The following is a 14889-nucleotide window of genomic DNA, read 5'->3' as shown; positions in this document are numbered from 1 at the left end:
TTGTGGAAATGTTTCGCCAGCCAGTGGATTCTTCTGTCCAATACACACAAGAACGGTAGAAGATGAGGAGTTTCAGGTAATCAGTCCCTGAGTCTGGAGTCTGGTGGCCCGGTGGCCTGGTGGTGGCCCGGTGGCCTGGTGGCTAAAGCTCCCGCTTCACACACGGAGGGCCCGGGTTCGATTCCCGGTGGGTGGAAACATTTCGACACGTTTCCTTACACCTGTTGTCCTGTTCACCTAGCAGCAAATAGGTACCTGGGTGTTAGTCGACTGGTGTGGGTCGCATCCTGGGGGACAAGATTAAGGACCACAATGGAAATAAGTTAGACAGTCCTCGATGACGCACTGACTTTCTTGGGTTATCCTGGGTGGCTAACCCTCCGGGGTTAAAAATCCGAACGAAATATTATCTTATCTTATGTGTGGAGCTCAGGTCAGTTGTGGTGGTGACGATCACAGGATCTTAATAACCTGGGATCCATATTTCGTTGTCAAAATTATCTTTTATGTGTTGCAGGTGAGGACGTCTTCTGCTCCGCTCTTTTATGTGTTGCAGGTGAGGACGTCTTCTGCTCCGCTCTTTTATGTGTTGCAGGTGAGGACGTCTTCTGCTCCGCTCTTTTATGTGTTGCAGGTGAGGACGTCTTCTGCTCCGCTCTTTTATGTGTTGCAGGTGAGGACGTCTTCTGCTCCGCTCTTTTATGTGTTGCAGGTGAGGACGTCTTCTGCTCCGCTCTTTTATGTGTTGCAGGTGAGGACGTCTTCTGCTCCGCTCTTTTATGTGTTGCAGGTGAGGACGTCTTCTGCTCCGCTCTTTTATGTGTTGCAGGTGAGGACGTCTTCTGCTCCGCTCTTTTATGTGTTGCAGGTGAGGACGTCTTCTGCTCCGCTCTTTTATGTGTTGCAGGTGAGGACGTCTTCTGCTCCGCTAAGAATGTGTTGCAGGTGAGGACGTCTTCTGCTCCGCTAAGAATGAACACATTTCAGATCTTTTGTGTTTTCCCTCAATTTTTTCCAATACTCCCATTCCTTATGTCACGTTAGTCGCCTGATGTAGAGGAGTGCACGGGAGTCCTGTGGTGTAGGGGAGTGCACGGGAGTCCTGTGGTGTAGGGGAGTGCACGGGAGTCCTGTGGTGTAGGGGAGTGCACGGGAGTCCTGTGGTGTAGGGGAGTGCACGGGAGTCCTGTGGTGTAGGGGAGTGCACGGGAGTCCTGTGGTGTAGGGGAGTGCACGGGAGTCCTGTGGTGTAGGGGAGTGCACGGGAGTCCTGTGGTGTAGAGGAGTCGGGAGTCCGTGTAGGGGAGTGCACGGGAGTCCTGTGGTGTAGGGGAGTGCACGGGAGTCCTGTGGTGTAGGGGAGTGCACGGGAGTCCTGTGGTGTAGGGGAGTGCACGGGAGTCCTGTGGTGTAGGGGAGTGCACGGGAGTCCTGTGGTGTAGGGGAGTGCACGGGAGTCCTGTGGTGTAGGGGAGTGCACGGGAGTCCTGTGGTGTAGGGGAGTGCACGGGAGTCCTGTGGTGTAGGGGAGTGCACGGGAGTCCTGTGGTGTAGGGGAGTGCACGGGAGTCCTGTGGTGTAGGGGAGTGCACGGGAGTCCTGTGGTGTAGGGGAGTGCACGGGAGTCCTGTGGTGTAGGGGAGTGCACGGGAGTCCTGTGGTGTAGGGGAGTGCACGGGAGTCCTGTGGTGTAGGGGAGTGCACGGGAGTCCTGTGGTGTAGGGGAGTGCACGGGAGTCCTGTGGTGTAGGGGAGTGCACGGGAGTCCTGTGGTGTAGGGGAGTGCACGGGAGTCCTGTGGTGTAGGGGAGTGCACGGGAGTCCTGTGGTGTAGGGGAGTGCACGGGAGTCCTGTGGTGTAGGGGAGTGCACGGGAGTCCTGTGGTGTAGGGGAGTGCACGGGAGTCCTGTGGTGTAGGGGAGTGCACGGGAGTCCTGTGGTGTAGGGGAGTGCACGGGAGTCCTGTGGTGTAGTCCTGTGGTGGGGAGTGCACGGGAGTCCTGTGGTGTAGGGGAGTGCACGGGAGTCCTGTGGTGTAGGGGAGTGCACGGGAGTCCTGTGGTGTAGGGGAGTGCACGGGAGTCCTGTGGTGTAGGGGAGTGCACGGGAGTCCTGTGGTGTGAGTGCACGGGAGTCCTGTGGTGTAGGGGAGTGCACGGGAGTCCTGTGGTGTAGGGGAGTGCACGGGAGTCCTGTGGTAGTCCTGTGGTGGGGAGTGCACGGGAGTCCTGTGGTGTAGGGGAGTGCACGGGAGTCCTGTGGTGTAGGGGAGTGCACGGGAGTCCTGTGGTGTAGGGGAGTGCACGGGAGTCCTGTGGTGTAGGGGAGTGCACGGGAGTCCTGTGGTGTAGGGGAGTGCACGGGAGTCCTGGGGTGTCCTAGGGGAGTGCACGGGAGTCCTGTGGTGTAGGGGAGTGCACGGGAGTCCTGTGGTGTAGGGGAGTGCACGGGAGTCCTGTGGTGTAGAGGAGTGCACGGGAGGGGAGTGCACGGGAGTCCTGTGGTGTAGGGGAGTGCACGGGAGTCCTGTGGTGTAGGGGAGTGCACGGGAGTCCTGTGGTGTAGGGGAGTGCACGGGAGTCCTGTGGTGTAGGGGAGTGCACGGGAGTCCTGTGGTGTAGGGGAGTGCACGGGAGTCCTGTGGTGTAGGGGAGTGCACGGGAGTCCTGTGGTGTAGGGGAGTGCACGGGAGTCCTGTGGTGTAGGGGAGTGCACGGGAGTCCTGTGGTGTAGGGGAGTGCACGGGAGTCCTGTGGTGTAGGGGAGTGCACGGGAGTCCTGTGGTGTAGGGGAGTGCACGGGAGTCCTGTGGTGTAGGGGAGTGCACGGGAGTCCTGTGGTGTAGGGGAGTGCACGGGAGTCCTGTGGTGTAGTGGGGAGTCCTGTGGTGTAGGGGAGTGCACGGGAGTCCTGTGGTGTAGGGGAGTGCACACGGGAGTGCACCTGTGGTGTAGGGGAGTGCACGGGAGTCCTGTGGTGTAGGGGAGTGCACGGGAGTCCTGTGGTGTAGGGGAGTGCACGGGAGTCCTGTGGTGTAGGGGAGTGCACGGGAGTGCTGTGGTGTAGGGGAGTGCACGGGAGTGCTGTGGTGTAGGGGAGTGCACGGGAGTGCTGTGGTGTAGGGGAGTGCACGGGAGTCCTGTGGTGTAGGGGAGTGCACGAGAGTGCTGTGGTGTAGAGGAGTGCACGGGAGTGCTGTGGTGTAGGGGAGTGCACGGGAGTGCTGTGGTGTAGGGGAGTGCACGGGAGTGCTGTGGTGTAGGGGAGTGCACGGGAGTGCTGTGGTGTAGGGGAGTGCACGGGAGTGCTGTGGTGTAGGGGAGTGCACGGGAGTGCTGTGGTGTAGGGGAGTGCACGGGAGTGCTGTGGTGTAGGGGAGTGCACGGGAGTCCTGTGGTGTAGGGGAGTGCACGGGAGTGCTGTGGTGTAGGGGAGTGCACGGGAGTCCTGTGGTGTAATGAAGTGCACGGGAGACCTGTGGTGTAGTGCGGGAGTGCTGTGGTGTAGGGGAGTGCACGGGAGTGCTGTGGTGTAGGGGAGTGCACGGGAGTCCTGTGGTGTAGGGGAGTGCATGGGAGCCCTGTGGTGTAGGGGAGTGCATGGGAGTCCTGTGGTGTAGGGGAGTGCATGGGAGCCCTGTGGTGTAGGGGAGTGCATGGGAGTCCTGTGGTGTAGGGGAGTGCATGGGAGCCCTGTGGTGTAGGGGAGTGCATGGGAGCCCTGTGGTGTAGGGGAGTGCACGGGAGTCCTTAGGTGTAGGGGAGTGCATGGGAGCCCTATTGTGTAGGGGAGTGCATGGGAGTCCTGTGGTGTAGGGGAGTGCATGGGAGCCCTGTGGTGTAGGGGAGTGCATGGGAGCCCTGTGGTGTAGGGGAGTGCATGGGAGCCCTGTGGTGTAGGGGAGTGCATGGGAGTCCTGTGGTGTAGGGGAGTGCACGGGAGCCCTGTGGTGTAGGGGACTGTATGGGAGTCCTGTGGTGTAGGGGAGTGCATGGGAGCCCTGTGGTGTAGGGGAGTGCATGGGAGCCCTGTGGTGTAGGGGAGTGCACGGGAGTCCTGTGGTGTAGGGGAGTGCACGGGAGTCCTGTGGTGTAGGGGAGTGCACGGGAGTCCTGTGGTGTAGGGGAGTGCATGGGAGCCCTGTGGTGTAGGGGAGTGCACGGGAGTCCTGTGGTGTAGGGGAGTGCACGGGAGTCCTGTGGTGTAGAGGAGTGCACGGGAGTCCTGTGGTGTAGAGGAGTGCACGGGAGTCCTGTGGTGTAGGGGAGTGCACGGGAGTCCTGTGGTGTAGAGGAGTGCACGGGAGTCCTGTGGTGTAGGGGAATGCACGGGAGCCCTATGGTGTAGGGGAGTGCACGGGAGTCCTGTGGTGTAGGGGAGTGCACGGGAGCCCTGTGGTGTAGGGAAGTGCATGGGAGTCCTGTGGTGTAGGGAAGTGCATGGGAGTCCTGTGGTGTAGGGAAGTGCACGGGAGTCCTGTGGTGTAGGGGAGTGCACGGGAGCCCTGTGGTGTAGGGGAGTGCATGGGAGTCCTGTGGTGTAGGGAAGTGCACGGGAGCCCTGTGGTGTAGGGGACTGCATGGGAGCCCTGTGGTGTAGGGGAGTGCATGGGAGCCCTGTGGTGTAGGGGAGTGCACGGAACTCCTGTGGTGTATGGAAGTGCACGGGAGTTCTGTGGTGTAGGGGAGTGCATGGGAGCCCTGTGGTGAAGGGGAGTGCATGGGAGTCCTGTGGTGTAGGGGAGTGCATGGGAGCCCTGTGGTGTAGGGGAGTGCATGGGAGCCCTGTGGTGTAGGGGAGTGCATGGGAGCCCTGTGGTGTAGGGGAGTGCACGGGAGCCCTGTGGTGTAGGGGAGTGCATGGGAGCCCTGTGGTGTAGGGGAGTGCATGGGAGCCCTGTGGTGTAGGGGAGTGCACGGGAGCCCTGTGGTGTAGGGGAGTGCATGGGAGCCCTGTGGTGTAGGGGAGTGCATGGGAGCCCTGTGGTGTAGGGGAGTGCACGGGAGCCCTGTGGTGTAGGGGAGTGCATGGGAGCCCTGTGGTGTAGGGGAGTGCATGGGAGTCCTGTGGTATAGGGAAGTGCATGGGAGTCCTGTGGTGTAGGCGAGTGCACGGGAGCCCTGTGGTGTATGGGAGTGCATGGGAGTCCTGTGGTGTAGGGAAGTGCACGGGAGCCCTGTGGTGTAGGGAAGTGCATGGGAGTCCTGTGGTGTACGGAAGTGCATGCGAATTCTGTGGTGTAGGAGAGTGCATGGGAGCCCTGTGGTGTAGGGAAGTGCATGGGAGTCCTGTGGTGTAGGGGAGTGCATAGGAGTCGGGTGATGTAGGGAAGTGCATGGGAGTCCTGTGGTGTAGGAGAGTGCATGGGAGTCCTGTGGTGTAGGGAAGTGCATGGGAGTCCTGTGGCGTAGGGGAGTGCATGGGAGTCCTGTGGTGTAGGGAAGTGCATGGGAGTCCTGTGGTGCATGGGAGTCCTGTTACTTGGGAGTGCCCAAGAACTGTAACAGGTCCTCTGAAAGGAAGTTTGCTGGTCCATGTAGGTAGGTCAGGATATATCTCAGAGTTTTTATAAATTTTCTCTGGGAGTACACTCCCTCTGGTAATGGAGGTCAGGGTGATGGAGGTCAGGGTGATGGAGGTCAGGGTGATGGCGGTCAGGGTGATGGAGGTCAGTGTGATGAAGGCCAGGGTGATGGAGGCCAGGGTGATGGAGGCCAGGGTGATGAAGGTCAGGGTGATGGAGGCCTGGGTGATGAAGGTCAGGGTGATGGAGGCCACGGTGATGGAGGTCAGGGTGATGGAGGTCAGGGTAATGGAGGTCAGGGTGATGGAGGTCAGGGTAATGGAGGTCAGGGTGATGGAGGTCAGGGTAATGGAGGTCAGGGTGATGGAGGTCAGGGTAATGGAGGTCAGGGTGATGGAGGTCAGGGTGATGGAGATCAGGGTGATGGAGATCAGGGTGATGGAGATCAGGGTGATGGAGGCCAGGGTGATGAAGGTCAGGGTGATGGAGGCCAGGGTGATGAAGGTCAGGGTGATGGAGGCCTGGGTGATGAAGGTCAGGGTGATGGAGGCCACGGTGATGGAGGTCAGGGTGATGGAGGTCAGGGTGATGGAGGCCTGGGTGATGGAGGTCAGGGTGATGGAGGCCACGGTGATGGAGGTCAGGGTGATGGAGGTCAGGGTGATGGAGGCCTGGGTGATGGAGGCCACGGTGATGGAGGCCTGGGTGATGGAGGTCAGGGTGATGGAGGCCTGGGTGATGGAGGCTGGGGTGATGGAGGTCAGGCTGATGGAGGCCTGGGTGATGGAGGCCTGGGTGATGGAGGTCAGGGTGATGGAGGCCAGGGAGATGGAGGCCAGGATGATGGAGGTCAGGGTGATGGAGGTTAGGGTGATGGAGGCCTGGGTGATGGAGGTCAGGATGATGGAGGCCTGGGTGATGGAGGTCAGGGTGATGGAGGTCAGGGTGATGGAGGTCAGGGTGATGGAGGCCTGGGTAATGGAGGTCAGGGTGATGGAGGTCAGGGTGATGGAGGTCAGGGTGATGGAGGTCAGGGTGATGGAGGCCAGGGTGATGGAGGCCAGGGTGATGGAGGCCTGGGTGATGGAGGCCAGGGTGATGGAGGTCAGGGTGATGGAGGCCTGGGTGATGGAGGTCAGGGTGATGGAGACCACGGTGATGGAGGTCAGGGTGATGGAGGCTAGGGTGATGGAGCTCAGGCTGATGGAGGCCTGGGTGATGGAGGCCTGGGTGATGGAGGTCGGGGTGATGGAGGTCAGGGTGATGGAGGTCAGGGTAATGGAGGTCAGGGTGATGGAGGTCAGGGTGATGGAGGCCTGGGTGATGGAGGTCAGGGTGATGGAGGCCAGGGTGATGGAGGTTAGGGTGATGGAGGAGGGTGATGGAGGTCAGGGTGATGGAGGTCAGGGTGATGGAGGCCTGGGTGATGGAGGTCAGGGTGATGGAGGTCGGGGGGATGGAGGTCGGGGTGCTGGAGGTCAGGGTGATGGAGGTCAGGGTGATGGAGGTCAGGGTGATGGAGATCAGGGTGATGGAGGCCTGGGTGATGGAGGCCTGGGTGATGGAGGCCTGGGTGATGGAGGTCAGGGTGATGGAGGCCTGGGTGATGGAGGTCAGGGTGATGGAGGTCAGGGTGATGGAGGTTAGGGTGATGGAGGTTAGGGTGATGGAGGTCAGGGTGATGGAGGTCAGGGTAATGGAGGTCAGGGTGATGGAGGTCAGGGTGATGGAGGTCAGGGTGATGGAGGCCTGGGTGATGGAGGCCTGGGTGATGGAGGTCAGGGTGATGGAGGCCTGGGTGATGGAGGTCAGGGTGATGGAGGTCAGGGTGATGGAGGTCAGGGTGATGGAGGTCAGGGTGATGGAGGTCAGGGTGATGGAGGTTAGGGTGATGGAGGCCTGGGTGATGGAGGTCAGGGTGATGGAGGCCTGGGTGATGGAGGTCAGGGTGATGGAGGCCTGGGTGATGGAGGTCAGGGTGATGGAGGTCAGGGTGATGGAGGTCAGGGTGATGGAGGTTAGGGTGATGGAGGTCAGGGTGATGGAGGTCAGGGTGATGGAGGTCAGGGTGATGGAGGTCAGGGTGATGGAGGTTAGGGTGATGGAGGTCAGGGTGATGGAGGTAATGGAGGTTCGGGTGATGGAGGCCTGGGTGATGGAGGTCAGGGTGATGGAGGTCAGGGTGATGGAGGTCAGGGTGATGGAGGTCAGGGTGATGGAGGTTAGGGTGATGGAGGTTAGGGTGATGGAGGTCAGGGTGATGGAGGTCAGGGTGATGGAGGTCAGGGTGATGGAGGTCAGGGTGATGGAGGTCAGGGTGATGGAGGTCAGGGTGATGGAGGTCAGGGTGAGGGTGGTCAGGGTGATGGGGTGATGGAGGTCAGGGTGATGGAGGTCAGGGTGATGGAGGACAGGGTGATGGAGGTCAGGGTGATGGAGGTAATGGAGGTCAGGGTGATGGAGGTCAGGGTGATGGAGGTCAGGGTGATGGAGGTCAGGGTGATGGAGGTCAGGGTGATGGAGGTCAGGGTGATGGAGGTCAGGGTGATGGAGGTCAGGGTGATGGAGGTTAGGGTGATGGAGGTCAGGGTGATGGAGGTCAGGGTGATGGAGGTCAGGGTGATGGAGGTCAGGGTGATGGAGGTCAGGGTGATGGAGGTCAGGGTGATGGAGGTCAGGGTGATGGAGGTCAGGGTGATGGAGGTTAGGGTGATGGAGGTCCTGGGTGATGGAGGTCAGGGTGATGGAGGGGTGATGGAGGTCAGGGTGATGGAGGTCAGGGTGATGGAGGTCAGGGTGATGGAGGTCAGGTGATGGAGGTCAGGGTGATGGAGGTCAGGGTGATGGAGGTCAGGGTGATGGAGGTCAGGTCAGGGTGATGGAGGTCAGGGTGATGGAGGTCAGGGTGATGGAGGTCAGGGTGATGGAGGTCAGGGTGATGGAGGTCAGGGTGATGGAGGTCGGGGTGATGGAGGTCAGGGTGATGGAGGTCGGGGTGATGGAGGTCAGGGTGATGGAGGTCAGGGTGATGGAGGTCAGGGTGATGGAGGTCAGGGTGATGGAGGTTAGGGTGATGGAGGTCAGGGTGATGGAGACCAAGGTGGAGGAGACCAGGGTGATGGAGGTCCGAGTTATGGTGAGAAATTTGGTGAAGGAGAACCCCAGGGTAAGAAAGGGCCCTGGAGTGAGGGGGCCCTAGAGTGAGGGGGGCCCTGGAGTGAGGACCTAGGAGTGAAGGTCCTGGAGTGAGGACCCTGGAGTAAGGGAGTCCTGGGGTGAGGGTCCTGGTGTGAGGGTCCTGGTGTGAGTGAGGGGTCTTGTCATAAGGGTGAGTGCCAGGGTAAGGGAGGGCCTTGTGATAAGGGTGAGTGCCAGGGTAAGGGAGGGCCTTGTCATAAGGGTGAGTGCCAGGGTAAGGGAGGGTCTTGTCATAAGGGTGAGTGCCAGGGTAAGGGAGGGCCTTGTGATAAGGGTGAGTGCCAGGGTAAGGGAGGGTCTTGTCATAAGGGTGAGTGCCAGGGTAAGGGAGGGATTTGTGATAAGGGTGAGTGCCAGGGTGAGTGAGGGCCCTGGGGGTGATGTAGGGGTCCTCCCTCACCCACTACGCCCCGGGGTGGGGCAGGGGTGGGCGCCTGCGCTGTGATGCTGGCTGTCACTACATGAGGGAGAGAAGATGGCGCTGCTGTGAGAGTCTTAGCTAGCTTCAGTGTACATGTTAACACCGTGAGGATGACCCGTGTCTGCCTCAGGTCCCACCGCCCAGTAGCAGGGACGGGCGGCGCCCAGCGCACTACTCCGGGCTGTTGAGCGCGGCGCAGCCACGCTGTCGGCAGGCTCAGGGCCGCCCTGAGAACCGCCCGCAGCAGCAGCAACGCCACCAACGGTGCTTCTGCTGCTGGTGGTTGAGGTGGTGGCGCTGGTTGTTTGTTGCGGCGCCCGCCCACCAACACCAGCACGACCAGGAGCTGCACTACGACCACCAGGACGACGACCACCACCCACAGCAGGAGGAGGTGTCGTCCGCGGCGGCGCACAAATACCTGCTGAAGCGCACAGGCGACTCCTGCAGCGGCCACGACGGGAAGCAGCGCACTATGGCGCACCTGCAACCGCCGCCCACCTCCCCGCCCGCGCATTGCTTCGTTAAGCGCACCTTCCACAAGCCTGTCTACTGCCATCACTGTACTGACCTATTGTGGGGTATTATAGGTCAGGGATATACCTGTGAGGGTGAGTCTACCTGCTATATTGACCTATTGTGAGGTATAGGTCAGGAATATACCTGTGAGGGTGAGTCTACCTGCTATACTGACCTATTGTGAGGTATAGGTCAGGAATATACCTGTGAGGGTGAGTCTACCTGCTATACTGACCTATTGTGAGGTATAGGTCAGGAATATACCTGTGAGGGTGAGTCTACCTGCTATACTGACCTACTGTGAGGTATAGGTCAGGGATATACCTGTGAGGGTGAGTCTACCTGCTATACTGACCTATTGTGAGGTATAGGTCAGGAATATACCTGTGAGGGTGAGTCTACCTGCTATACTGACCTATTGTGAGGTATAGGTCAGGGATATACCTGTGAGGGTGAGTCTACCTGCTATACTGACCTACTGTGAGGTATAGGTCAGGAATATACCTGTGAGGGTGAGTCTACCTGCTATACTGACCTATTGTGGGGTATTATAGGTCAGGGATATACCTGTGAGGGTGAGTCTACCTGCTATACTGACCTATTGTGGGGTATTATAGGTCAGGGATATACCTGTGAGGGTGAGTCTACCTGCTATACTGACCTATTGTGGGGTATTATAGGTCAGGGATATACCTGTGAGGGTGAGTCTACCTGCTATACTGACCTATTGTGGGGTATTATAGGTCAGGGATATACCTGTGAGGGTGAGTCTACCTGCTATACTGACCTCTTGTGAGGTATAGGTCAGGGATATACCTGTGAGGGTGAGTCTACCTGCTATACTGACCTCTTGTGAGGTATAGGTCAGGGATATACCTGTGAGGGTGAGTCTACCTGCTATACTGACCTCTTGTGAGGTATAGGTCAGGGATATACCTGTGAGGGTGAGTCTACCTGCTATACTGACCTATTGTGGGGTATTATAGGTCAGGGATATACCTGTGAGGGTGAGTCTACCTGCTATACTGACCTCTTGTGAGGTATAGGTCAGGGATATACCTGTGAGGGTGAGTCTACCTGCTATACTGACCTCTTGTGAGGTATAGGTCAGGGATATACCTGTGAGGGTGAGTCTACCTGCTATACTGACCTCTTGTGAGGTATAGGTCAGGGATATACCTGTGAGGGTGAGTCTACCTGCTATACTGACCTCTTGTGAGGTATAGGTCAGGGATATACCTGTGAGGGTGAGTCTACCTGCTATACTGACCTACTGTGAGGTATAGGTCAGGAATATACCTGTGAGGGTGAGTCTACCTGCTATACTGACCTCTTGTGAGGTATAGGTCAGGGATATACCTGTGAGGGTGAGTCTACCTGCTGCTGCTGCTCACCTGCTACAACCTCCCTTCTGCTGTGCACCTGCTTAACCCTCCCTGCTCCTGCCCACCTCCCCTGTAACCCACCTCAACATGGGAGGTGGGCTTTAAGCCTCCCTGCTGCCCACCTGCTCCATTCTATCTACTGCCCACCTCAGCCCTCGCTGCTGCCCACCTGCTAATGTACCTACTGCTGATCTGCCCCTCTCCTACTGTCCACCTGCTGACCTGAGAGCCTTCCTAGTGATGTTAAAGACATCCTAGTGACCTGGTACTGATACTGACATCCTAGTGACCTTGTACTATTGATACTGACATCCTGGTGACCTGGTACTGATACTGACATCCTAGTGACCTGGTACTATTGATACTGACATCCTGGTGGCCTGGTACTATTGATACTGACATCCTGGTGACCTGGTACTATTGATACTGACATCCTGGCGACCTGGTACTATTGATACTGACATCCTGGTGACCTGGTACTATTGATACTGACATCCTAGTGACCTGGTACTATTGATACTGACATCCTAGTGACCTGGTACTGATACTGACATCCTAGTGACCTGGTACCGACACTGACATCCTAGTGATCTGGTAATATAGATACTGACATCCTAGTGACCTGGTAATATTGATACTGACATCCTGGTGACCTGGTACTGATACTGACATCCTAGTGACCTGGTAATATTGATACTGACATCCTGGTGACCTGGTACTGATACTGACATCCTAGTGACCTGGTAATATTGATACTGACATCCTAGTGACCTGGTAGCGATTATACTGCAGTGTGTGTGTGTGTGCACTCACCTAGTTGTGGTTACCGGGGCTGATTTACAGCTCCTGGCCCCCGCCTCTTCACTAGTCGCTACTGAGTCCACTCCCTGTTCCATGAGCTTTATCATACCTCTTCTTAAAGCTATGTATGGATCCTGCCTCCACTACATCACTCTCCAGATTGTTCCACTTCCTGACAACTCGATGACTGAAGAAATACTTCCTAACATCCCTGTAACTCACCTCAGTTTTTATCTTCCAGTTGTGACACCTTGTTGCTGCGTCCCATCTCTGAAACATTCTGTCCCTGTCCACCTTGTTAATTCTTCTCAGTATTTTATATGTTGTTATTATGTCTCCCCTATCTCTCCTCTCCTCTCCTCTAGTGTTGTCAGGTTGGCTTTCCTTAACCTCTCCTCATAGGACATACCTCTTAGCTCTGGAACTAGTCTTGTTGCAAACCTTTGCACTTTCTCTAATTTCTTGGCGTGCTTGACCAGGTTTGGGTTCCATGCTGGTGCTGCGTACTCCGGTATGGGTCAATATGACCCATATTGCGTGCGTATATATATATATATATATATATATATATATATATATATATATATATATATATATATATATATATATGTATATATATATATATATATATATATATATATATATATATATGTGTGTTGTGTGTGTGTGTGTGTGTGTGTGTGTGTGTGTGTGTGTGTGTGTGTGTGTGTGTGTGTGTGTGTGTGTGTGTGTGTGTGTGTGTGTGTGTGTGTGTGTGTGTGTGGGTGGGTGTGTGTTGTGTGTGCGTGCGTGCGTGCGTGCGTGTGCGTGTGTGCGTGCGTATGTGCGTGCGTGCGTATGTGCGTGCGTGCGTATGTGCTCACCCAATTGTGGTTGCAGGGGTCGAGTCATAACTCCTGGCTGTGTGTGTGTGTGCGCGCGTGCGCATGTGTGCGTATGTGCGTGTGTGTATGTACTCACTTAATTGTACTCACCTAGTTCCGGTTGCAGGGGTCGATTCACAGCTCCTGGTCCTGCATCTTCACAGGTCGCTACTAGGTCACTCTTCCTGCTCCATGAACTTGATCATACCTCTTCTTAAAGCTATTTATGGATCCTGCCTCCACTACATCACTTCCCAGACTTCCACTTCCTGACCACTTTATGACTGAAGAAATACTTCCTAACATCCCTGTGACTCATCTGAGTCTTCAACTTCCACTTGTGTCACCTTGTTGCTGTCTCACATCTCTGGAACATCCTGTCTCTATCCACCTTGTCAATTCCTCTCAGTATTTTATATGTCGTTATCATGTCCTCCCTATCTCTCCTGTCCTCCAGTGTCATTAGGTCGATTTCCCTTAATTTCTTCTTGTAGGACATTACCCTTAGCTCCGGGACTAGTCTTGCTGCAAACCTAGGTTGGGTTCCAAACTGGTGCCGCATACTCCAATATGGGCCTAACGAACACGGTGTACACTGTACAGGGTCCTGAACGATTCCTTATTGAGATGTCGGAATGCTGTTCTGAGGTTTGCTAGGCGCCCATATGCAGCAGTTATTTGGTTGATGTGCGCTTCAGGAGATGTGCCTGGTGTTATACTCACCCCATGATCTTTTTCCCTGAGTGAGGTTTGTAGTCTCTTGCCCCCTAGACTGTATTCCGTCTGCGGTATTCTTTGCCATTCCCCAATTTTCATGACTTTGCACTTGGTGGAACTGAACTCCAGGAGCCAGTATCTGGACCGAGTCTGCAGCCTGTCCAAAAACTGGCTGTAGTTCTTCCTGGTTCTCGTCCGACTGAATTCTTCTCATCAACTTCACATCATCTGCAAACAGGGACACTTCTGAGTCTATTCCTTCCGTTATGTCGTTTACATATACCAGAAACAGCACCGGTCCCAGGACTGACACCTGTGGAACTCCGCTCGTCACAGCTGCCTACTCTGACACCTCAAGACGTACCATGACCCGCTGTTGTCTTCCCAACAGGTGTTCCCTGTTCTATTGCAGTGCCTTCCCTGTTATCCCTGCTTGGTCCTCCAGCTTTTGCACTAATCTCTTGTGTGGAACTGTGTCAAACGCCTTCTTACAGTCCAAGAAAATGCAATCTACCCACCCCCTTCTCTCTCTTGTGTGTGTGTGTGTGTGTGTGTGTGTGTACTCACCTAATTGTACTCACTTAATTGTGGTTGCAGGGGTCGAGACTCAGCTCCTGGCCCCGCCTCTTCACTGATCGCTACTGGATCCTCTCTCTCTCTGCTTCCTGAGCTTTGTCATACCTCTTCTTAAAACTATGTATGGTTCCTGCCTCCACTACTTCACTTGCTAGGCTATTCCACTTGCTGACAACTCTATGACTGAAGAAATACTTCCTAACGTCCCTGTGACTCGTCTGAGTCTTCAGCTTCCAGTTGTGACCCCTTGTCCCTGTGTCCCCTCTCTGGAACATCCTATCTCTGTCCACCTTGTCTATTCCCCGCAGTATCTTGTATGTCGTTATCATGTCTCCCCTGACCCTTCTGTCCTCCAGTGTCGTCAGTCCGATTTCCCTTAACCTTTCCTCGTACGACATTCCCTTGAGCTCTGGGACTAGCCTTGTTGCAAACCTTTGTACTTTCTCTAACTTCTTGACGTGCTTGACCAGGTGTGGGTTCCAGACTGGTGCTGCATACTCCAGTATGGGCCTAACATACACAGTGTACAGTGTCTTGAACGATTCCTTATTAAGGTATCGGAACGCTATTCTCAGGTTTGCCAGGCGCCCGTATGCTGCAGCGGTTATTTGGTTGATGTGTGCCTCCGGTGATGTGCTCGGTGTTATGGTCACCCCAAGGTCTTTCTCCCTGTGTGTGTGTGTGTGTGTGTGTGTGTGTGTGTGTGTACTCACCTAGTTGAGGTTGCGGGGGTCGATGGTGGGATGATGGTGGTAATGGTGGTAGTAGTGGTCGTGGTGGTAGTGGTGATGGTAATGATGGTAGCGGTGATGTGGTGGTAGTGGTGATGGTGGTATTGGTGGTAGTAGCGGTGATGGTGGTAGTGGTGATGGTGGTAGTGATGA

The 14889-nt window shown here is 56.0% G+C and overlaps 1 protein-coding gene across 9 annotated transcripts in view; it reads left to right on the top strand.

Annotated features, from left to right (window-relative positions):
• Window positions 1-9219: 9219 nt before the first annotated feature.
• The window catches only part of LOC128697858 (diacylglycerol kinase theta), a 163059-nt gene continuing 157389 nt past the window's right edge, over window positions 9220-14889 (top strand). For 6 of the 9 annotated variants that reach the window (XM_070099580.1, XM_070099577.1, XM_070099576.1 and 3 more), the window contains exon 1: window positions 9220-9755. In XM_070099580.1, the coding sequence (XP_069955681.1) occupies window positions 9620-9755 (136 nt within the window). In that variant the 5' untranslated portion in view covers window positions 9220-9619. Of the gene's footprint in view, window positions 9756-10485; window positions 10671-11010; window positions 11031-14889 lie in introns of those variants that run through there. The other 3 variants (XM_070099583.1, XM_070099581.1, XM_070099582.1) reach the window with 3 other exon arrangements.

Source organism: Cherax quadricarinatus, chromosome 68 (assembly GCF_038502225.1).
Source record: "Cherax quadricarinatus isolate ZL_2023a chromosome 68, ASM3850222v1, whole genome shotgun sequence".
NCBI lineage: Eukaryota > Metazoa > Arthropoda > Malacostraca > Decapoda > Parastacidae > Cherax > Cherax quadricarinatus.
The sequence above is the reverse complement of the archived record's forward strand: the minus strand, read 5'-3'. Positions and strand labels throughout refer to the sequence as shown.